We start from the raw sequence: 25,954 nt of genomic DNA on the forward strand, positions 1-25,954 counted from the left end.
ATGTAGCGGGATTCGCGTCGCCGGCCAACTCAAGGCCGTAGTAAGCCACCCGCCTCTCAGCTCCCTAGCTCCCTATCCATCTCTGCCATGTGTAGTTCTATTGTTCCTTTTTTGTGATGAATCTGTAATCTGTTCAACGTCTCACCAAAAGAGCTGGGCGGCCAATTGCGCGGGAGTACATGTTTTCAGAGAAAACAATCACTCTATATTGTAGGAGTACTATCTGTTGTTTTATTCCATCAGTATCTCTTCTAATTTTTTTTTCCAACCAATGCGTCGTCTATTTCAGACGGATTGGTGGCTTCATCCGTGGCTAAAAGGAAGGACTCACCCTGCCTGCACGATGACAATTCTCGAACTGATAAAAAATCGATATATTCAGGACCACCCCTTCCAGAGGTTTGCCATAAAATGCTCATAAATAATACTAGCAACTTGCTTATATTGCAAGTAAAATATCACTGTGACGACTCTAGCTTGGCAAATTGGTGGATCAATACTACTCTCTCCGTTTCTAAATATAAGTCTTTGTAGAGATTTCACTATGGACTACATACAGAGCAAAATAAGTGAATCTATACTCTAAAATGCATCTACATAAATTTGTATGTGGTTCATAATGGAATGTCTCCAAAGACTTATATTTAGGAACGGAGGAAGTAGTAGCTAAATAAAAAATATCTCTTGATACAGACTAGACTTCCTACTTTCCTAGCTATACCTATCCCCATACTAGTTGCTTCAACTTCTTCCTGTGTGATTGTGCCACCTCTGTGCTTTTGTTGGTTGACTTCATTGTAGTGCTCCCGAATTCCAGTAAAAAGTTATATGCTCAAAGTGCATACTCATTTCATTATAGTTTAGACATATGTTCGTGTCACTTTCACTGTTGCTGATAAATAAAAGCTGTTGGATTCTTTTATATGGTCTTGTGCACAGTTTCAATGTTCGGACATAATAACTACCTTATTGTTCGTGTGTCACTTCATCTGGTCTTATTTTTTTCCTTTTCAAAATTGAAGCAACTATCCGTGTTTACAATTTCTAAGATGGTTTTTCTCTAATGCTTGTTCATGCAGGACATATGGCACTATATACATTCTCTGCTTCCTCTGCGAGATGCTGCACGTGTTGCATGCGTGTCTCATTCATTTAAAAGTTATTGGAGACGTTTTCCCAATCTCAGCTTAACTAGGGCAACCCTGGGTTTGAAAGGCGGGGTGTATGGAATGTCATGTAAAAAAGCGATAGATCTTGCAAGGAAAACCAACCACATCCTAGAAAACCACTCAGGCATTGGTGTTACAACACTCAAGCTTGAAATTTGTGATTTTCCCCTTTTCAGCACCTCCCGTGATGATCTCGATCGTTGGCTTGGTATTGCGGTTAAACCAGGGATTGAAGAACTTGACCTGGGGTTTTGTTCTCATGCTGCTATGTACAACTTCCCATTCTCACTTTTACCTGGTGGGTGGGACAAGTCGATTCGACAACTTCATCTCGCCAACTGTGCCTTCCGTCCCACGACTGGAGTTGACTATTTTAGAAGCCTGACTAGGCTGGATTTTGATTATGTGCATATTACAGAGGATGAGCTAAGTCACCTTCTTTCCAGTACAGTTCATTTGGAGAAACTGAGACTCATGGCATGCAACGAGTTAATTGCTCTGGAGATACCTAGCTTGCTGCATCGGCTTAGCCACCTGGTAGTCAGCAATTGCGGATATCTAAAAGTGATAAGGTGCAAAGCCCCTAATCTCTACAGTTTTGAGTATATGGGTGCCTTGCTACAACTATCACTTGGTGATTCATTGCAATACCTTGACATCCGTGCTTCATATGGGGATGTTGTTCATTATGCTTGTGCCAATCTTCCGCATATGGTGCCAAATCTTGAAGCTCTTTACATATCTTCGTCCTACGTGGTATACTCTTATACTCTTGATTATTAGATATCAGCATTACACAACAAACACTAGCAACTTGTATTTTCCTACGATGATTAATCTGAAGTATTTTTGTGCAGAGGGATGCGGTGGTGGCACCTGGAAAATTCCTCCATGTCAAGCAACTGCTCATTGGGGTTTTATCCTCGGACTATGATTATTTCTCTCTGGTTTCTTTTCTTGATGGGTGTCCTTCCTTGGAGACTTTCATGTTGTATGTAAGTCTACAAATATAGTAAAACTATACGCACACAACTTGTAAACTATGTACAATACATATACACCCCTAGTACTGCTATGTATAGTTAAAGGAACTTTGTTTTCTGGAATTATTCTATGCTCTGCCTTAGAATAGTGTTACACACATTTTTTTATATGTCGGGCGGAGCCATGCATTAGTTTAAGTATATGTTTTATCTTTTCACCGTTACTATTGATATTTGGCATCTATTGAATGCAGGTACAGTGGGGGAATCACATGGAGCAAGAATCAGTTTTAGGAGATTCTTTTCATGATCTAAGACAAATGTCAGGACACTTGCATAGGAGCATCAAGGATGTGCAGATCATTGGCTTCTGTTCTGCAGAGAGTATAGTTGAGTTGACATGCCATATGCTTGAGAATGCAAAGTCGCTTGCATGCCTTACACTGAGCACCTGTTTCGAGAGTGAGAATTCGTGTTCCGATGGTGAATACGATATATGCCTCCCAATGAGCAGGGATATGATCATGGAAGCCCATAAAGCACTCTTGGTCGTGGAGAGATACATTTTGGCGAAAGTTCCCTCAACGGTGGAGTTAAAAGTTATAGAGCCTTGCAGCCGGTGCAATGCTCTTGAAATTTAGGGCATGTTGTTTGTCCTGGCAAAATAGTCTCAACTCTACAATATGCATTGTTTTTTTCTTTGAAACGCACGGTGTGAACCACTGTTTCAACCCAAACGGTTAGCCGCGGCGCATCCTTGCTCGGCACACTACACGTGCATCATGATGCTAGTACTCGAGATGGCATGCTGGTAGCGACAGTGACCGGACCAACACGGGGAAACGCCGGCCTGGCTCACCGTCGACGTCCCTCACGGCCTTAGGTGCCAGCTCCGGGATGACGCTTTGTCCCTTTCATTGTCATCGAGCTGCCACTGCATCTTGTACGACCACCGCGAGGAGAAGCTCCACCAGGGAGGCGAGCGCCAGCGGGTAGAGTGCGTGCCGGAGCAGCGCCGCCACAGCCCGCAAGCACGTCAGCGGGTAGGTCAGTCGGGACGAACCGGAACCCGTTCCGGAGGAGCAGGATGATGTACAAGCCCATGCGCGAGTCCAACCTCGAGTCCCGGTCGGTCTCCTGCAGCCAACGCTGCCCCTCCGACAGCAGGCAGCCCATCGTACCATCTCCAAGCGCTTCGTCTCAGCGTCGCTGACCCACCAGTCGACGTGCCGGCAGGTGGCGGTGGCGGTTGTAAAGATGCGTGAAGCGTATGCATCTGCAAGGACGCGTTGCGTGTTATATATAGGCAAAGAATTACAAGGTTAGTTGTTAGGTAGTTGATAAATTGATCTCTAAGTCATATCCTATACAAGATCTATGAGATCGATCACAACAACCTAACAACCAGGTACAATACACAACGCCATCATTATCTACACATGTATACGGTTTATACAAGATACCGTATACACATTACATCAATACACTTTAACACGCCCCCTCAATCATAATTTTATCAAGTTGAGATTGTTCTTAAAATCTTCTAATTTCTGCCATGACAAGGCTTTGGTGAAGCCATCTGCAACCTGATCATTAGTAGAGATGAATCGAATGTCTAGTAGTCTTTTGGCTACTCTTTCTCTAACAAAATGATAGTCAACTTCAATATGCTTTCTTCTTGCATGAAATACTGGGTTTGCTGATAGATAAGTGGCACCAATGTTGTCACACCACAGCCGTGCAACTGTAGAATGTTTTATGCCAAGTTCATTAAGCAACGCCTGAATCCATATCAGTTCAGCTGTAGCATTTGCCAAAGCCTTATATTCAGCTTCAGTAATAGACCTTGACACAGTTGCCTGCTTGCATGCGCTCCAAGAAATAAGGTTTGGTCCAAAGAAAACAGCAAAACCTCCTGTTGATCTACTGTCATCAGGACAGCATGCCCAGTCTGCATATGAGAAAGCACTCACCATAGTTGAGGTTGACTTTGTGAATTTTAATCATATACTCATAGTACCTCTGAGATATCTGAGAATTCTTTTAACTGCAGTCCAATGCTGAAGGGTAGGAGCATGCAGGAACTGACATACCTTGTTGACATGAAAACATATGTCAGGTCTTGTAAGTGTTAAGTATTGCAAAGCACCTACCACACTTCTGTAATTTGTACCTCCTTCAGCCCCCAAGGCCTCACCTTCCTCCTTGGATAATTTTTGTGTAGTTGAAAGAGGCATGTTGGAAACTTTACAATTCATCATACATGACCTTTTCAGTATATCTGACACATATTTCTCCTGACTCAGGACTATACCATCTGTTACTCTCTTTACTTCTATTCCCAAGAAATAATGCAAGTCACCAAGATCCTTTAGTGCAAAATCTTTCTTAAGATCCTCTAGCAATGCATTGGTTGCTTCATGCGATGAGCTAGCTACTATAATGTCATCAACATATACCAACATGAAAATGGTTACCTTGCCTTTCTTATAGAAGAAGAGTGACATGTCAGCCTTTCAAGGTTTAAAGCCAAGCCTTTGCAGTTTTTCACTTAACCTAGAGTACCATGCCCTGGGTGCTTGCTTTAGACCATATAATTCCTTGTCAAGTTTACAAACATAATGATTCTTTCCTTTTACCTCATACCCAGGTGGCTGTTTCATGTAGACTTCCTCCTCTAGAACGCCATGAAGAAATGCATTCTGCACATCCAATTGACGAAGGCTCCAACTGTTTGATACTGCAATAGAGAGAACAAGTCTGACATTAGCTTCTTTAACAATGGGACTAAAGGTGTCCTCATAGTCAATGCCATATCGTTGTTTAAAACCTTTTGCTACTAGCCTAGCCTTGTATCTATCAATTTCTCCACTAGCTTTTCTCTTAATTCGATAGTGAAGGAAATATGCCCTAGAGGCAATAATAAAGTTATTATTTATTTCCTTATATCATGATGAATGTTTATTATTCATGCTAGAATTGTATTAACCGGAAACATATTACATGTGTGAGTACATAGACAAACAGAGTGTCACTAGTATGCCTCTACTTGACTAGCTCGTTGATCAAAGATGGTTAAGTTTCCTAACCATTGACATGAGTTATCATTTGATTAACGGGATCACATCATTAGGAGAATGATGTGATTGACCTGACCCATTCTGTTAGCTTAGCACCCGATCGTTTAGTATGTTGCTATTGCTTTCTTCATGACTTATACATGTTCCTATGACTATGAGATTATGCAACTCCCATTTACCGGAGGAACACTTTGTGTGCTACCAAACATCACAACGTAACTGGGTGATTATAAAGGTGCTCTACAGGTGTCTCCGAAGGTACTTGTTGAGTTGGCGTATTTCGAGATTAGGATTTGTCACTCCGATTGTCGGAGAGGTATCTCTGGGCCCTCTCGGTAATGCACATCACTTAAGCCTTGCAAGCATTGCAACTAATGAGTTAGTTGCGGGATGATGTATTACGGAACGAGTAAAGAGACTTGCCGGTAACGAGATTGAACTAGGTATTGAGATACCGACGATCGAATCTCGGGCAAGTAACATACCGATGACAAAGGGAACAACGTATGTTGTTATGCGGTCTGACCTATAAAGATCTTCATAGATAATGTGCAATCCAATATGAGCATCCAGGTTTCGCTATTGGTTATTGACCGGAGACGTGTCTCGGTCATGTCTACATAGTTTTCGAACCCGTAGGGTCCGCACGCTTAACGTTTCGATGACAGTTATATTATGAGTTTATATGTTTTGATGTACCGAAGGTTGTTCGGAGTCCCGGATGTGATCACGGACATGACGAGGAGTCTCGAAATGGTCGAGACATGAAGATTGATATATTGAAGCCTATCTTTGGATATCGGAAGTGTTCTGGGTGAAATCGGGATTTTACCGGAGTACCGGGAGGTTACCGGAACCCCCCGGGAGGTTACCGGAACCCCCCGGGAGGTTAATGGGCCTTAGTGGGCCTTTACGAAGAAGAGGAGAGGCGGCCAGGGCTGGGCCGCGCCCCCTCCCCTTAGTCCGAATAGGACAAGGAGAGGGGGGCGGCGCCCCCCTTCCTTCCTCTCTCCCTTCTCTTTCCCCCTCCCAAGTCCTAATCCAACTAGGAAAGTAGGGGGGAGTCCTACTCCTGGTGGGAGTAGGACTCTTCCTGGCGCGCCATCTCTCCTAGCCAGCCGCACCCCCCTTGCTCCTTTATATACAAGGGCAGGGGCACCCTAGAGACATAACAATTGATCGTTTGATCCTTTTAGCCGTGTGCGGTGCCCCCCTCCACCATAGTCCACCTCGATAATACTGTAGCGGTGCTTAGGCAAAGCCCTGCGTTGGTAGAACATCATCATCGTCACCATGCTGTCGTGCTGACGAAACTCTCCCTCAACACTCGGCTGGATCGGAGTTCGAGGGACGTCATCGGGCTGAATGTGTGCTGAACTCGGAGGTGTCGTATGTTCGGTACTTGATCAGTCGGATCGTGAAGACGTACGACTACATCAACCGCGTTGTGCTAACGCTTCCGCTTTCGGTCTATGAGGGTATGTGGACAACACTCCCCCTCTCGTTGTTGTGCATCACCATGATCTTGCGTGTGCGTAGGAATTTTTTTGAAATTACTACGTTCCCCAACAGTGGTACCAGAGCCAGGTTTTATGCGTAGATGTCATATGCATGAGTAGAACACAAGTGAGTTGTGGGCGATATAAGTCATACTGCTTACCAACATGTCATACTTTGGTTTGGCGGTATTGTTGGATGAAGCGGCCCGGACCGACATTACGCGTACGCTTACGCGAGACTGGTTCTACCGACGTGCTTTGCACACAGGTGGCTGGCGGGTGTCAGTTTCTCCAACTTTAGTTGAACCGAGTGTGGCTACGCCCGGTCCTTGCGAAAGTTAAAACAGCACCAACTTGACAAACTATCGTTGTGGTTTTGGTGCGTAGGTAAGAACGGTTCTTGCTAAACCCGTAGCAGCCACGTAAAATTTGCAACAACAATGTAGAGGACGTCTAACTTGTTTTTGCAGGGCATGTTGTGATGTGATATGGTCAAGACATGATGCTAAATTTTATTGTATGAGATGATCATGTTTTGTAACCGAGTTATCGACAACTGGCAGGAGCCATATGGTTGTCGCTTTATTGTATGCAATGCAATCGCCCTGTAATACTTTACTTTATCACTAAGCGGTAGCGATAGTCGTAGAAGCATAAGATTGGCGAGACGACAACGATGCTACGATGGAGATCAAGGTGTCGCACCAGTGATGATGGTGATCATGACAGTGCTTCGGAGATGGACATCACAAGCACAAGATGATGATGGCCATATCATATCACTTATATTGATTGCATGTGATGTTTATCTTTTATGCATCTTATCTTGCTTTGATTGATGGTAGCATTATAAGATGATCCCTCACTAAATTATCAAAGTAAAAGTGTTCTCCCTGAGTATGCACCGTTGCGAAAGTTCTTCATGCTGAGACACCACGTGATGATCGGGTGTGATAGGCTCTACATACAAATACAACGGGTGCAAAACAGTTGCACACGCGGAATACTCAGGTTAAACTTGACGAGCCTAGCATATAACAGATATGGCCTCGGAACACGGAGACCGAAAGGTCGAGCGTGAATCATATAGTAGATATGATCAACATAGTGATGTTCACCGTTGAAACTACTCCATCTCACGTGATGATCGGACATGGTTTAGTTGATATGGATCACGTAATCACTTAGAGGATTAGAGGGATGTCTATCTAAGTGGAAGTTCTTAAGTAATATGATTAAATTGAACTTAAATTTATCATGAACTTAGTACCTAATAGTATCTTGCTTGTCTATGTTGATTGTAGATAGATGGCCCGTGTTGTTGTTCCGTTGAATTTTAATGTGTTCCTTGAGAAAGCAAAGTTAAAAGATGATGGTAGCAATTACACGGACTGGGTCCGTAACTTGAGGATTATCCTCATTCCTGCACATAAAAGTTATGTCCTCGAATCACTGCTAGGTGTACCACCTGTACCAGAAACTGCAGGCATTGTGAATGCCTGGCAGTCATGTGTTGATGACTACTCGATAGTTCAGTGTGCCATGCTTTACGGCTTAGAACCGGGACTTCAACGACGTTTTGAACTTCATGGAGCATATGAGATGTTCCAGGAGTTGAAGTTAATATTTCAAAAGAATGCCCGGGTTGAGAGATATGAAGTCTCCAATAAGTTCTACAGCTGCAAGATGGAGGAGAATAATTCTGTCAGTGAGCATATACTCAAGATGTCTGGGTACTGCAATCACTTGATTCAACTGGGAGTTAATCTTCCGGATGATAGCGTCATTGACAGAATTCTCCAATCACTGCCACCAAACTACAAGAGCTTCGTCATGAACTATAATATGCAAGGGATGGATAAGACAATTCCCGAGCTCTTCGCAATGCTAAAGGCAGCGGAGGTAGAAATCAAGAAGGAGCATCAAGTGTTGATGGTCAATAAGACCACCAGTTTCAAGAAAAAGGGCAAAGGGAAGAATAAGGGGAACTTCAAAAAGAACAGCAAGCAAGTTGCTGCTCAGGAGAAGAAACCCAAGTCTGGACCTAAGCCTGAGACTGAGTGCTTCTACTGCAAGCAGACTGGTCACTGGAAGCGGAACTGCCCCAAGTATTTGGCGGATAAGAAGGATGGCAAGGTGAACAAAGGTATATGTGATATACATGTTATTGATGTGTACCTTACTAATGCTCGCAGTAGCACCTAGGTATTTGATACTGGTTCTATTGCTAATATTTGCAATTCCAAACATGGGCTACGGATTAAGCGAAGATTGGCTAAGGACGAGGTGACGATGTGCGTGGGAAATGGTTCCAAAGTCGATGTGACCACGGTCGGCACACTACCTCTATATCTACCTTCGGGATTAGTATTAGACCTAAATAATTGTTATTTGGTGCCAGCGTTGAGCATGAACATTATATCTGGATCTTGTTTGATGCGAGACGGTTATTCATTTAAATCAGAGAATAATGGTTGTTCTATTTATATGAGTAATATCTTTTATGGTCATGCACCCTTGAAGAGTGGTCTATTTTTGTTGAATCTCGATAGTAGTGATACACATATTCATAATATTGATGCCAAAAGATGCAGAGTTGATAATGACAGTGCAACTTATTTGTGGCACTGCCGTTTAGGTCATATCGGTGTAAAGCGCATGAAGAAACTCCATACTGATGGACTTTTGGAACCACTTGATTATGAATCACTTGGTACTTGCGAACCATGCCTCATGGGCAAGATGACTAAAACGCCGTTCTCCGGTACTATGGAGAGAGCAACAGATTTGTTGGAGATCATACATACAGATGTATGTGGTCCGATGAATGTTGATGCTCGTGGCGGATATCGTTATTTTCTCACCTTCATAGATGATTTAAGCAGATATGGGTATATCTACTTAATTAAACATAAGTCTGAAACATTTGAAAAGTTCAAAGAATTTCAGAGTGAAGTTGAAAATCATCGTAACAAGAAAATAAAATTTCTACGATCTGATCGTGGAGGAGAATATTTGAGTTATGAGTTTGGTCTTCATTTGAAACAATGCGGAATAGTTTCGCAACTCACGCCACCCGGAACACCACAGCGTAATGGTGTGTCCGAACGTCGTAATCGTACTTTACTAGATATGGTGCGATCTATGATGTCTCTTACTGATTTACCGCTATCATTTTGGGGTTATGCTTTAGAGACGGCCGCATTCACGTTAAATAGGGCACCATCGAAATCCGTTGAGACGACGCCTTATGAACTGTGGTTTGGTAAGAAACCAAAGTTGTCATTTCTGAAAGTTAGGGGCTGCGATGCTTATGTGAAAAATCAACCTGATAAGCTCGAACCCAAATCAGAGAAATGTGTCTTCATAGGATACCCAAAGGAGACTGTTGGGTACACCTTCTATCACAGATCCGAAGGAAAGACTTTTGTTGTTAAATTCGGAGTTTTTCTAGAGAAAGAGTTTCTCTCGAAAGAAGTGAGTGGGAGGAAAGTAGAACTTGATGAGGTAACTGTACCTGCTCCCTTGTTGGAAAGTAGTTCATTGCAGAAACCAGTTTCTGCGACACCTACACCAATTAGTGAGGAAGTTAATGATGACGATCATGAAACTTCAGATCAAGTTGTTACTGAACTTCGTAGGTCAACCAGAGTAAGATCCGCACCAGAGTGGTACGGTAATCCTATTCTGGAAGTTATGTGTAACACCCTCGATGCGGATGACATGAACAAGTTTTATGCAATTTTTTATTAGAAGTTGACAAGAGCATTATGAAGCACTTGTCACCGTGGTGGAAAGAAAAGGGGTGCCACGGCAACGAATCCGAAAATGATGCCACGGCAACATATCGGACCGGCAACTCGATTGAGATCCCGGTGCAAAAGAAAGTACAACGGGAGCGTGACATGCGATAGAAGGTGGGGTGCTCCCGGTTACCGGGTTCCCACATGACGGTGACAAGGTAAAAGAGGGCAACATGCACCGACAAATCGAGCACGGTGCAAGCACGAGCATCTCATACATCGCAAGCATTCGTTCGAGGACGTCGTCTCGGGGTTATACCTTCAAAGCATGCAAACAAGACGGTTCGGGTTCGATGGGACGTAGTGGAAGTAAGTGTTCTCGCGACGGTAGATGAAGTAGTGGTACACGTCTCGGAGAAGGACTTGACGCATACGAATCCCTTCGGGGTAATCGGGTGCTCGTTCGCGTTGTAATCGTGCATGGTTCGTAGACGTCCAATGCACCCGTAGAGGTACTTGGCACAACATTACAAAGGTCGTACACCGATCCAGAAGAGGAACTTGGCGTTTCGTGTAGACGAACTTGGCGCATCCGAAGGGTCATCGAGTGCTGGTTTTTGGTGAAGTCCGGGTCTTCAGCGACGTTAGCTGCGCATGTTCCAACATCAAACCTGGAGGGACACCGACGTCATGGTACTTGGTGAATCCCGGAGATGGTACTTGACGATCCAGGTATGGGTCTTGGCGGTCTTGACGAATCCAAGTGACACCAGGCACACGTCCACGGTAGTCTTCGAACTTGGGCTCCGGGTAGATGACTTGAGGGTCTCAGTCAGGAGCACTTGTGGCAAAGAAATGCCCACGAACGAGATAAGGCAGCATGAACAGGAGGCAGATGACACGTTCAGGCGAGCGGCAGGGCTCCCTGGTCGGAGTCGGTAGGGACGGCACGAGGCGGTGATGAAGAGGAGGTCGCAGGGAGAGCTGCTGGAGGTGGAAGCAGAGGGTCACCGGGCGGCGGAGGTACGGCGGCGCTCCGGTAGCAGGAGGCGAAGGCGGAGATAGTCCGGTTGGGCGACGCGAATGCATCTGAAGGCGGAGACGGCACACGAGGAGGAGGTCGGGGATGGGTCGTCGAGGCTGGATCCTGGGTGGAGGCGCACAAGAGGAGGCTCGAGGCGCGCTGGAGGTACCGGGGTGCATGGAGCAGCAACGGTCGTCGGAGGTGAGGACGCGGGGTCGAGGAAGAGGCGACCGGCCGGGCAGGAGTAGAGCAACAACCGCGGCAGGACTTGCGCCTCGATGAAGAGCAGCAGCAACGAGCGGCTCCAGGAGAGGGCGTAGAGAAGGAGCTTCGGCGAAGGCACGTCGAGGGCGAGCCGGGTCGAGGGTGGCGAGCTCACGGGGTCGCGGGGTGGTCGTCCAGGGGCCTCACTCCTCTCCTTTCCCGCGGGAGGCGGCACGAGCGATGGAGAGGGAGATGGGAGCTTCGGTCGTGAGGAAGAGCGAGAGGAGGGAGATGGGATCGAGCGGTAAGAGGCTGGCGGCGCGAGGTGGAGAACGTGGGAGAGAGGCAGAAGCCTCGCTAGGGTTCGGCTGGGCCTCGATGGCCTAGGGTTACGGGAAGGTGGGGGTGCAGCTGGGCATTAGAGGCCACTGGAGACTGGGCCTAGGCGGCTACGGGAGAACTTAGAGGAGGCCGGCCTGGGTCGGGTCAGAGAGGCCCAGTTGGGCTGGCTCTCCTCTCTCCATCTTATTTCTTTAACAAAAAACAAGAGAAGAAAAGAAAAGAAAGAGGGGGGGGTTTAGGGAACGAAGTTGGACTCGCGGATAAATTTCCCGGACTCACAAAAATGAGTTTGATCCTGCAAAATAGAAGTGGGCACGCGGTTGAAGTTGAATTCAAACTCATTTGAAATTGATTCCAAATGACTTGAATAGGAAGTGAGGTTTGGGAAGGTCCAAAAATATTGAGACTTTTGGAGGAGCCTCAAAAAAAGAAGAAATAATTTTCGGCAAGGTTTGGAGATCAACTCGAAGCAGAAAGGTATGGGATTATCTGCACGTGTGTTATGGATGATTCCAAATTATTGGAATATAATTTATATAGCTCCCTAAAATATTGGGAGAATATGTTTTAAAGAGTAATCACCATAGTGAATATCCCTCGATTTAAATGGACCGAAGAACCATGCAATTTATTTAGTTGAGTTAAGAAAAGAAATGACATGATGGCATGATGACATGATGCAATGCACATGATGCAAAGATGAAAGCGATGAACCAAATAAATCACCCGATGAAACCCGGAAACCCCGGTCTTGGGGCGTCACAACACTCCACCACTACGAGAGGATCTTGTCCCGAGATCTAGGATGGCACTGGAGGGAAAACGGAAGAGAAAGAGAAGAGGTAAAAATAAGTTGCTTCTTTGACCAACGAGTGAAACCATGAACCTTGAAAAGGTTAAGCCGTTCGAGAAAAGAATGCAACGGAGATGAATAAAGTTGAAAACACTCCGTTAGAAAAGAGGAACAAGGAAGAACAAATTCGGGCAGCACTCCGATTGAAAATTGATACAAGGCTCGATAAGATGCAAATAACTTGAGCAGAGGACCTGACACTCTGGTTAAAAGGATAAACATGAAAAGAACACGATCCTGACAAAACAAGAAGATTGGTTGAAGAGAGGAACATCACAAAGCCTCCGGAAGGAAGAAATAGAAGATATATCGTCACAATAAGAGATCGTAGAAAGAAATGACAACTCTCACAAATAGAATTGAAAGAGCATGCCTACGAAGAAAAAGTTGGACGGAGTTGTTGGAAAACCAACAATGAAAAGAGTAAGCTTGATATGGTCTTATGGAATACATCTCAAATTATGAGGTGACAACCTATCACTCATGGGAAGAAGAATTGGATTGATAAGAACAAGGAGACGAGAAACTTATTTCACCGGGAGGATAAATGAAGAACTTGGATCATTATAAGCACCATAAATAGCAAAATCCTTAGGGAAAGTTTTAGGTGAAATATAACCCATGGTAATTCCAATGAAGAGATTGATGGATTTAAATATCTCAATCTTGTGAATGTAGAATGATATATTACCACCTCAAAAGATAAGGGAGAAACAATTGCACTCCGGATTACAGGATGAAGAAAGCATGAGCTCCTCAGAAAAGAATCTCAATGAAAAACTTCTAGATGGAATTAAATCCTTTATGAACCCTCATGTAGAACCTTCATGAAGAACTCCGGTAACAAAAGGATAATGAGAAGAAAGAGAAGTTGAAAACACAAGGTGAATCCTTGTAATGATTTAGATGGATCTTCGCGACGATATATTTGAGAGAGTTTGGAACTCCAAAAAAATAATAGATAAAGCATCTCGAACCAAGAATTTGATGAGCCTCCAGAATAAAGAATTGAATTTACACGATGAAACAAAGAATAAGAATTACATTATGCTTATCCTTCACCAATTAAAATTGATGACAAACAACGGATTTGGCATACTACTTATTCTCATAGAAAATATTAAGAGAGATATAACATAAACTTGAGAAGGTCTACAACGATCTACCGGTAGAATTGAAACAACAAATGAATTGATAAGATAAAGAAGGAAGAGAAATGTTGGCCGAAACACTGTAAGAATTGAAAACAAATGAAGTAAAGGGGTGAATCACCGGTAAGAATTAGCAAATGAACGAAGATACATGAGACAGTTTAGATGCAAGTGAACGAAGAGATCGTGAATTGATTAGAGAAAACTTGAACGAAGCACCGGTAAGATTTTTGAAGAACGAGAGCTGAAAGCAGAAATGGATAATCCCGAAATGATGGCCTTCGGATAAACAAACTGAAAAACTCTTGAAATGCTCCGGATAGGTGAAAAGAATTCTCCCAATTGAAGATAATTATGAGAGGATGGCCTTGAACTAGAACCACGAATCTTGAAGAGAATGGATCAAAATTGAGAGAAAATTCTTCTTCGGTCTTCAAAATCTAAGAATTACGACGAGAAACACCACCATGCATTGTTGAGATACTCCGGAATGACGATTTTAAAGGTTGAACCAACGATGAAAAGAAATGAAAGATCTTGGAGAAAGACATTTGGCTGATGACAATTCATTCTTACGTCAAACTTCGACAAGAATTTGATGGTAGCTCCGGGAAAATAAGAAGAGTCAGGTAAGATCCTGGGAAAAGACCTGTGGGTTAGGGCCCACTCAAGAGAAACACCGTTGAAATGATTAAAAAGAGAGATTGCACTGGTTGAATTAAAAGGCTTGAATGAGATAACATCCTCAAAATAGCTTGAACGGATTAAGAGTGGAAACATGAATCTTCTGAGATATCTTTAGCACTCCGTAACAAAAGAATAGCAAGCGGGGAAGATTAAGAGGTGCACCGGCATAAGTAGGCATTGGGCAAAAAGAAAAGGAGTATGCTCAATACCAAAGCTTGAATTAAATCCATCGGAGAAGAAAATGAGTGACGAGAGACGAACTTGAAGCTTCGATAGCATCTTCTTGCGAATCACCGGATAAGAATATTGACGAAAAAGGAATGGAGAAGCTTCCCATCAATAAAATGGATACTTGATTAAGAAATATGAGTCCTTGAAAAAACAAGGGTGGGAGGGTGGGAAAAACAAAGACAACTTGGAACGGATGAAGCAAACACCGTTGAGAAGAACTGATAACTGATCTTGCGGATGTTGAAGTGATCGGATCCACTAGAAGAGAAGCACACCGGTTGAAAAGGATTGACATGACAGTCTCGATGACCGAGAAGGATTAGTGTTCACATCGGAGTATGAGAACACCATTTGGGGAAGGTATGGAATCAACACTTGACATTGAAGCAACTCGAACACCACAACTCAAAACAAAACAAAGGATTGGCTTACAGAACTGAAAGTGCGTTATATCGAGTAGAGGGGGGGTGAATAGGCGATTTTTATGAAAGTCTTCAAAACTTGGGAGTTATGAAGACAAACAGTGAAGATTATGCCTATTACTATGCAGCGGAAGTTAGATTACACTAGGCCAGCCATGGTCATGTATTCAATAGAGTGAAAGCACAGTGACAAACAGCTTCAGTGTAATAAGGATCAAGTAGGAAGAAGTTATGAAGCCAAACAGATCATGCATTCACGTTGTGAAGACAAATGATAAAGCAAGCACGCAATGACTTCACAATGAGTAATAGCAAGAGAAGGAAGTGAAGATGAAACCAGTGACTCGTTGAAGACAATGATATGTTGGACCAGTTCCAGTTGCTGTGACAACTGTACGTCTGGTTGGAGCGGCTAGGTATTTAAACCTTAGGACACACAGTCCCGGACACCCAGTCCTGAACACACAGTTCAGGACACCAAGTCCTCACCGTAATCTCCTTGAGCTAAGGTCACTTAGTCCTCGCCCAATCACTCTGGTAAGTCTTCAAGGTAGACTCCCAAACCTTCACAGACTTCGTTCACTGGCAATCCACAATGTCTCTTGGATGCTCTGAACGCGACGCCTAACCGTCTGGAGGATTCAAAGTCCTCAAGTGTAATAAGTCTTCAGATCACACAGACAAGAAGACTTAAGTGATGCCCAATTTACTCTGGCTCTGGGTGGTTAGGGCTTTTCTCCTCACTAGGAATTTTCTCTCAAAGGCTTCGAGGTGGGTTGCTCTCAAACGACAAAAGCCGTGCACTGAAATCTGAGCAGCCAACTGTTTATGGTTGTGGGGGTGGGCTATTTATAGCCACTTGGCAACCCGACTTGATTTGTCCGAAATGACCCTGGGTCACTAAGGAACTGACACGTGTCTCAACGGTCAGATTTCGAACTCTCATGGCAACTTTACTTGGGCTACAAGCAAGGCTGACTTGTCCGGCTCTGGACAAGATTTGCTCTCATTGTCTTCACTCGAAGACATAGGTTTTTGATTTAGGCATCACTTAAGTCATTCTGACTTGTTCTCCTGGACCCCACTTAACAGTACGGTGGTTCCTATGACTCAACAAAAATAAAAAGAACTACGAAAGATCTAAGTCTTCGAGTTCCATAGGCTTCATAACGTGTCTTCTGTTGTCATAGTCTTCAATGTGAATATCTTCATATACCACCTTTGTCTTCAATGTCTTCATTCATTTTTAGGGGTCATCTCTGGTAGTAAACCGAATCAATGAGGGACTTCTACCTGTGTTTTCCTGCAATTCTCACAAACACATTAGTCCCTCAACTAGGTTTGTCGTCAATACTCCAAAACCAACTAGGGGTGGCACTAGATGCACTTACAATCTCCCCCTTTTTGGTGATTGATGACAAACTAGTTGAAGTTTTCAACGGGGAATATAAAGTGTGAAGTCTGTAAAGGAATTGTCATCATAAGTTGCAAGTGCTCCCCTGAAGATGTGCATATAAGTTAATTTGCTTTTGGAATGCAAATGCACATGGCAGGTTGTACTTGTGGAGATCAGCTTCAGCTTATGATAACAATCTACCATGCATGTGAAAGTATATGAAGATAATAACATGCATAATGGAAAATGGACGTCTGCAGAATGAGATGAGTGCGGAATTTATCGTCGCACATGCGGAATTTATCTTCGCAAAAGGAGTGGTAAAACAAGTAGCAGACGACCATCGAGTTTTAGTGTCTACAACTCAAAAGAACCAAATGAAGCAAAACAAGAGTTGCAAACACGAAGCAAGTATAACAAAACAAGGCACCCGCCCATATTGACCCGTTTGAAGACTATAAACATCATATGCTTCTCCCCCTTTTGTCAGGAATGACCAAAAAGGTTTGAAGACATAGAGTTTTCTATGCGTTCCCAGGCGCAGCAGGGTCGGTGGAGTTGTTTGGCGGTGCTGAGATTTGAGGTGCTGAAGCGGGTGGTGGTGAAGTAGCATCATCATCTTCATCAATGATCCTCGCAGTGACGGTGGCAGCAGATGAGGAATACTCAGAGTCTTCAAGTGACGGTGTGTTGCGCATCACAGCCCTCCTAGGAGGTGTGGTGTCAAATTTGAAGCGCTCTGTGAAGCCATCCTCTTCAAGTTCAGCTTCAGTGCAGATCATTGAGAGCCCTTTCCACGTACGACGGCAAGTCTCATGCGTAACGAAGGCATTCTTGGTGGCCAGGTTTCGAAGACGATTGACATCCACCAAGAGGCTCTTCATATGACGTTTCAGCCAGTCGTGATGCCTATCTTGCTTTTGGTGAAGGGACACAAGAAGCTCTCGGTCAGTGAGGACACGAGCACGCTTCTTGGGTCTTGGAGCGTTTGTGCTATCTGTGGCTTTAGTTGATGCTGGTGCACGTGTAGTGCCAGCCATAGGATAGACCCTGGACATGGCTTCAACACCTTCAACATTCTGCGTGAAGCTCTGGTGTTCGGCATTCTGAAGACTTATTGGTTGCTTGGCAGGCTCAGGGTATATTGCTTCAGCAGAGATATCCACATCTGGCAGGAAGATGCGATGGTTTCGGGCTGAGGGCTGATACGAAATTGTAGAGTGCAGTTTGATCAGCCTCATCACCCAAGGGGCATAGATTTTTAGACCAAATAGGTCCGAGCCTGACGCAGCAAGTTGTCGTATGAAAAGATCCTGTGCATTGAAGCATTTGCCATGCATGATATAGAATATGAGAGTCTTCATTGCACCCTCAATCTTGGCATGTGGAGAGTGTCCCTTAATGGGCCAGAGAGTTCGCTGGATAATATGATATATGGTCCTGGGCAGGTACTCTAGGTCTTCAACGAAGAACTCAGTTGGATAGGGTGCATCTTGAGGCAATGGCTTCATCATTGAGAGCATCTGACTCATATTGGGTTCAGGTCTCTGAAATATGCTCTCAATAGCTTCAGAATGAAGTTGACACCCTTCCTCGAAGAATTCACCTGGAGTGGGCAGGCCAGTGAGCTCAATGATATTGAGGGCATTGGCTTCATAATGGACATTTCCGGTCATCCACTCCAGGATCCAAGTCTTAGGATCTCTATTGTAGCCTTTGATGTGGAGAGTGGCATAAAACCGAAGCAGAAGCTCTTCGTTCCAGTGCTCTTCATCAGTCACGAACGGCAGCAGACCCACTTGCCTGAAGCAGTCCAAAGCTTCCTCAAGACATGGCAGACCAGCAATAGCTTCAACCTCAAGGCGCTTGTGTGGGAAGATGCGACCTTGGTTGTATAAGATGCAAGCATAATAGCTGCGCTGTGAATAGCTCCAGAACCTGTCTGATACAATCCTTTCCCTTGAATAGGGGTTCTTGGAGCTATCGAAAAATGTGTTGTCTGCCTTGAAGCTGTTTACATCAAAGGAGCCAGGTGCTGATGCAGGACCTGGGAACCTTGGAAGCCTTGGGACTGGCTTCTGGACATGAGGCTTGTGCTCTATGTGATAGTCAAATTGTGGACCTGCAGCAGACTCAGGAACTGAAGTGTCTGGCTCAGTGGCTTCGCTGTCCGCTGAAGCATTTGGTGGGGCGGGCTCCATATTGGCTTCAGTGTTAGTAGTTTGAGGGACATCTTCAGGTATGTTCTCTTGGGGAACTGCATCTTGATGGAGCGAGGGAGTGAGTTCTGGAGGTGCTTCTTCATTGTCTTCGGCTGATGCAGCCGGAATTTCTGCAGACTGGACTTGAGGCCGTGGACCTTTGCGAAGCCTACGGAACGCAGACGACGCTTGTGGTGTCGGAGTGGGCTGGGCCTGAATGTCTTCTTCCTCCTGAGGGCGATCCGCCCATGACTCATCTTGTGCCATTGGCGTCAGAGGACGACCAATGCTGATGGGTTCGCTTGTTTCAAGCTGAGGAAGGGCTGCATCACCTTGCACATTGTCCTGATGACCAATGTCTTCAGCAGCTAGTGGGTCGGCTGCTGGAATATCTTCAGCGTCAGGTGCCTCTGTGGGAGCAGGCTCATGAACTGTTATTCTTCTTTCTGCATTGGGGTGAATGACAGAAAGGGGTTCAACCATCAAGGGCTCTGTGGGAGCAGCCCTAGATTTCTTAGTCTTGCGCTTCTTTTTACTGGGGGCAGAAGGAGAGGCTTCAGAGCTCTTCCTTTTTCTGGCTTCAGCTTCTGCAGCTCTTGTCTTCTTTAGCTCTGAAGCTGTTGACCGGCTCTTTGGCTTCGAGCCAGTCGTGGCGGTTGGGAAGACAATGGAAGTGGCTGCTTGTCTTGATGCCTCTAGTTCACTCACAGCAGGCTGCTTCTTCTTCTTTGCGGCCATCTTGGGGTCGATGCCTGGACGCCCAAGTGCCTTGCGCTTTTCAGCCTCGTTGTAGGCTTGAACACATTTGTCAGCCAATGACTTCATCCTTTCACGCGAGCCTTGAGCTTCAGCACGCTTCTTCAGAAAGTTTTCTTTGAGATCATGCAGCATGATTTTGAAGCTTCTCACTTCCTGCATGCTGAGACTGGCCATGTGCTTCTTGAACTGAGCTTTTTCGTGATCAATTTTCTGCTTCAGCTCAACAATGCGCTGAGCAATGGCCAGTTCTGAAGCAATTGCGCCTTGGAAGGCGACGCTGAGTCCAACAGGCAGCTGCAGATCATTGAAGCTTATATCTGGTGTGTCAAACCATTCATCGATGAAGCTGTGGATGATGGCGACATCAAAGAGAGGCAGATTGTTGAAGATTTCCGCTTCCTCCTTGCTTTTGATGAGCTGTTCTAGTGCGTCATCGCCCAGATCTTCATCGCTTGATAGATCAATGGCTTCACTGCGCAGAATGGCAGCAGAAGTGAGCTCTTTGCCTGTGTGTTGCTGGGGCTCCTTATCCTTCAGGGGCTTGGAGATGCGGGATACATCTTCAGACTGCACACTGACTTCAGGAGGTGCAGTTTTCAATGGCTTCGCCCTTGAGATTTTTGAGGCAGGGGCCGGCTTCGAAGCTTTTGGTTTCTTTGTCTGCTTTGGCTTCGGCACAGCAGGAGCTTCATCAGACTCAGAATCAGCTGGAGGGTCATTCACAGCAGTCCCTTGGACTAAGATGTGGGTGATGAGGCCCTCAAGATTGGCAAACGTACCGATGATATTGGGTTCTGCGTTGCGTGTGCCATCTGCCCTTGGTGAGGAGTGACCAGGATTGAAGTCAAGCCCAAATTTCTTCTTGTTTAGCTTCGCAGACTGTTGAGCAAACTGACAGTTGCGTTTGAAGAGATTGTCGTCACGACACCAGAGAAGTGACGACGGATGTGCATCATCAGGCTGTGGTCCTCGGACCATGCATGGGTAGAAGCCTTGAGCAATGGCTTCATCTCTGGTTCTGGGTACAAGGTTCTTGTATAAGATATCCCCCCATGGACTCTTGATTGCATTCTTTTCAGCATACTCCTGGGTGACGAAGCGGTATTTGAACCACTGTTCTGCCCAATAGCGTCGAATCCATTGGATTCGGGTTTTGCGCTGCCCATAGCTCTCTTCTGGATCTGTTTTGTACATTTCTGCCAAGTCTTCAGGCAGATCCTTGGAAGTTCCCTCACGTCTCTGTCTACCCTCCTTTCTTGCTGCTGCAACTGAAGCCATAAACTTTAACTTGAAAGGCTTCAAAACTTTCAAAGGCTTTCTTTTTCTGGACAAACAGGAACTGGCTTCAGGAGAGTTTATGTGATGCTGTAGGAATTCTGCAAATGAATGCAGACTATGAGAACCGAAGGATTCTCCTACGGACATGTACCTATGACAGCATTAAGGTGCGAGGGAAGGGGAAGAGGTCATATGCATTCTCAGAAGGTCTTGAAGATTAATCAGTTTAGAAGACATTGACCTCATTGTGCGAAGACATTCACTTATAGATAAGAAGTTGGTTCCAGATTTGTACGAACCCATAGATCAGTACAAGTGAGGAATCTAACTACTTTATGAAGCACAAGTGAATATACTAGGCATGTTATGAGATGCAGCGAGAGATCTAACTGGTGTGAAGAGAAACTTCTTATGGTCGAAAGTGACAGAACCAAGAGATCAAAAGAGGCTGTAAAAAGAAGTTTTATTTACCACACTGGAACTGCTAGACGGAAGGAAGTTGATGCCGAGCAGTTCAGTCCTTCGTGCCCTAACTTGGCGACGGAAAACACCTACGGCGACGGTGGAGAGGACGATGTCCGCGGTCGGCGTGAGGACGACGTTGGAGAGGTTGCGGCAGCGAAGCGCTTCGTCTCCGGCGTCGTCGAGTGCTAGCGGTGGCGCTAGGGTTCGTGCGAGGATGGAAGAAGGAGATAATGACTGCGGTAAGTGTGAATTTATAGACTTAGAGGCGGCACTGTGCTATTACGCAGGTGCCCCTGGCGGTTCGCATTTGAGGCACGTGTGGCCAGTTAGCGGATGTTTGGGGTTTGTTCCACGTCCCACGCACGCCTTAATTGTCGGGCGGTCGTTCCTACTTCTTCAGATCTTATGTGGAGGAATGAGCATTAAAAACGGACTTTTATGGTTGTCTCTATGTCTTCAGCTGACAAGGACACAGTGAAGACATTCGACAGTTTCAACAGAATGCATATGACTTGGAGAGTTAGAGTTTGAGATAGAAAGCATAGAGAGGTTAGGGTCCAATCACATTCACTTAGTTCAAAAGATTCAACCAAGAAGACATAGCTATAAGTGAATGTTGTAGAGGACAGAACACTAGAGCATATATATATATATATATATAATCATCGTAGTGAAGATAATCATGAAGACATGTTAAGTTCGAAGCCAAACCAATGTGGAGATATTGCAAGGTAACCCCATGAGTTAAACACTTCAAAATGGAACGTTTGGTGGTGGCGTTTCCCACCGTATAGGAAGTATTAGACCCAGACACGGCGCACAATTATCGTGGCGCTCCGAAGTCAAATTCCACATTAATGTATTCACACTTAGAATGTATGTCTTCATTGATTGAAGATATACTTTACTTTGTGTGTTGCACATCTAAGTCATCAATATGCATAAGTGTTAGGATGTGTGCCTGATCATAGGACATTTGAGGATTCCAAGATATTTAGCTCACACCGTAGCTTGCAAAACCTCTTCTCATCCAAGGGCTTGGTGAAGATATCTGCCAATTGCTCTTCAGTATTGACGTGTATGATATCAATGTCTTCCTTCACAACATGATCTCTGAGAAAGTGATGGCGAATTTCAATGTGCTTTGTCTTCGAGTGCTGAACTGGGTTGTTGGCAATCTTGATGGCGCTTTCGTTGTCGCAGTAAAGTGGCACTTGCTTCAGATGAATGCCATAATCCTTGAGTGTTTGCTTCATCCACAGAAGCTGAGCGTAGCAAGATCCAGCAGCAATGTATTCAGATTCAGCAGTGGAGAGAGATACACAGTTCTGCTTCTTTGAAGACCAACATACAAGTGATCGTCCCAGAAAGTGACATGTGCCTGATGTAGACTTGCGATCAACTTTGTCACCAGCATAATCAGCATCCGAAAATCCAACCAAATCAAACTCTGAGCCCTGTGGATACCATAATCCTAGAGTTGGGGTGTGAGCCAAATATCGAAGAATTCGCTTCACAGCTAAGTGATGCGACTCCTTTGGTGCCGCTTGAAATCGAGCACACATGCAAACACTAAGCATGATATCTGGCCTAGATGCACATAAATAAAGCAAAGACCCAATCATGGAGCAGTATACCTTTTGATCGAACTCTTTACCATTGTCGTCAGGACCTAGATGATGTTTGGCTGGCATTGGTGTTGTGAAGCCTTTGCAGTCTTGCATACCGAACTTCTTCAGGCAATCTTTGAGATACTTCTCTTGAGATATGAAGATGCCATTGCGCTGTTGTCAGATTTGAAGACCAAGAAAGAACTTCAGCTCCCCCATCATGGACATCTGATATTGCTCTTGCATCATATATCCAAACTCTTCACTGTACTTCCGATTGGTGCAGCCGAAGATAATGTCATCCACATATATTTGGCACACGAACAATTGACCATCGTATGTCTTCGTGAAAAGAGTGGGATCCAGGGAACCAGGTATGAAGCCTTTGCTCTTCAGAAAGTACTTGAGTGTATCATACCAGGCCCGAGGGGCTTGTTTGAGGCCATACAGTGCCTTGTTGAGCTTGTATACCATATCAGGATGTTTTGGATTTTCAAAACCAGGTGGTTGTGCAACATACACTTCTTCTTCAATCTTGCCATTGAGAAAGGCACTTTTCACATCCATTTGATATAGAAGTATGTTATGATGATTTGCATAGGCCAGCAGTATGCGTATGGCTTCAAGCCTAGCCACAGGAGCAAAAGTTTCATCGAAGTCAATGCCCTCTACTTGAGTATATCCTTGAGCAACGAGACGAGCTTTATTTCTGACAACTTGACCATGCTCATCTTGCTTGTTGCGGTATATCCATTTGGTGCCTATTATGTTGTGCTTCCATGGATCAGGACGCTTAACCAGTTCCCATACATTATTCAGCTCAAACTGTTGAAGCTCTTCTTGCATAGCTTGAATCCATTCAGGTTCCATGAAGGCTTCTTCAACTTTCTTGGGTTCTGATATTGAGACGAATGCGAAATGCCCACAAAAGTTTGCTAGCTGAGTTGCCCTTGAACGAGTGAGTGGACCAGGTGCATTGATGCTGTCAAGTATTCTGTCAATCTGCACTTCATTTGCAACACGAGGATGTATAGGGCGAAGACTTTGCTCTTGCTGATCTGCGTTGTTGTTTGGAGGAATGTCTTCATGTTGAGCATTGTCTTCATGTTGATCAGGTGCTGAGATGATGAGTTCTTCTTCAGGATGAGCTTCAGAAGGCATAATCTCTCCAGTTCCCATAAGCTTGATTGATTCACTAGTTGGGACTTCATCTAGCACATTTGGCAGTTGCTCTCTTTGTGAACCATTTGTTTCATCAAACCGCACATCCACAGTTTCGACCACTTTGTAATGGAAGAGATTGAAGACTCTGTAGGAGTGTGAATCCTTTCCATATCCAAGCATAAAGCCCTCATGTGCTTTTGGTGCAAACTTTGAGGTGTGATGTGGGTCCTTGATCCAGCACTTTGCGCCAAATACTCTGAAGTAACTGACATTTGGCTTCTTGCCAGTTAGGAGTTCATAAGATGTCTTGTTCAGAAGCTTGTGAAGATAAACACGATTGATTGTATGGCATGCAGTATCAATGGCTTCAGTCCAGAATTTTCTTGGAGTCTTGTATTCATCTAGCATTGTTCTGGCCATCTCAATGAGTGTTCTCTTCTTGCGTTCGACGACGCCATTCTGCTGTGGTGTGTATGGAGCTGAGAATTCATGTGTGATGCCCAAGGTATCCAGATATGTATCAAGGCCAGTGTTCTTGAATTCAGTGCCATTGTCACTTCTGATGTGCTTTATCTTGGCGCCAAAATTGTTCATAGCTCGATTGGCGAAGCGTCTGAAGACATCCTGCACTTCAGTCTTGTAAAGGATTATGTGTACCCAAGTATATCTAGAGTAATCATCAACAATGACGAAGCCATAGAGGCAAGCAGTAGTAGTAAAAGTTGAGTAGTGAGTGGGACCGAAAAGATCCATGTGGAGCAGTTCGAAGGGTTGTGTAGTAGTCATGATTGTCTTCGAAGGATGTTTTGCCCTTGTCATCTTCCCTGCTTCACAGGCACCGCATAAATGATCTTTCTTGAACTTGACGCCCTCGATGCCTATGACATGCTTCTTCTTCGCAAGGGTGTGGAGGTTCCTCATGCCAGCATGCCCAAGCCTCCGATGCCAAAGCCAGCATTCTGAAGCTTTTCCAAGAAGGCATACCGCAAGTTGTGGTCCTGCTGAGAAATCTACCACGTACAAATCACCTTTCCGATACCCTTCAAACACTAGAGATTTGTCAGATTCCATTAGCACCAGGCAGCGATATTTTCCAAACATTACAATCATATTCAGATCGCAAAGCATTGAGACAGACATTAAGTTGAAGCCAAGGGATTCAACAAGCATGACTTTATCCATGTGTTGATCCTTTGAGATTGCAACTCTACCTAGACCCAATACCTTACTTTTACCAGTGTTAGCAAATGTGATGTGGCTCTTGTCGGATGGACGTAATGTTGAGTCCATAAGAAGGCTTCTTTTGCCAGTCATGTGATTTGTACACCCACTGTCAATAATCCATTCTGAAGATTTTGAAGTCGCTGGTGTCGTACCCTACAGTACAGTTAGGGGAATAGGCTTCACGAAGAGAATTGTGAAGCATAAACATTTGACGAACCAGTGGGTTATGAAAACTTAAATCCAGATTAGGACTAATAGGGAGAGTAGCATGCGATTCAGGAACGAAGTACATAATGATCCCATTCGGGCATTTTATCATGCGCCCTACAAGATTTTTAAGGTCCCCAGCAATAGCATTAGAAGATTTTGTTTTTCTGCTGGAGACCTTTCCCTGCAAAAGAGAGTTAAGCTTTCTTAACCACCCACATCTTCAAGGATGGCTTGGAAGCAATAAGTCTAAGTGCAGCAT

General features: G+C 44.7%; 1 protein-coding gene across 1 annotated transcript; it reads left to right on the plus strand.

Annotated features, from left to right (window-relative positions):
- Nucleotides 1-374: 374 nt before the first annotated feature.
- LOC119299715 lies at nt 375-2,793 on the plus strand (the record flags this gene model as incomplete). The annotated part of the gene is made up of 4 exons (XM_037576875.1): nt 375-399; nt 1,080-1,141; nt 2,027-2,164; nt 2,407-2,793. Coding segments are annotated over 4 exons (612 nt in total), but the record flags the coding sequence as incomplete, so codon positions are not given.
- Between the last annotated feature and the right edge of the window lie 23,161 nt (nt 2,794-25,954).

The sequence above is a fragment of the Triticum dicoccoides genome, chromosome 5A, assembly GCF_002162155.2.
Source record: "Triticum dicoccoides isolate Atlit2015 ecotype Zavitan chromosome 5A, WEW_v2.0, whole genome shotgun sequence".
Classification (NCBI taxonomy): Eukaryota; Viridiplantae; Streptophyta; class Magnoliopsida; order Poales; family Poaceae; genus Triticum; species Triticum dicoccoides.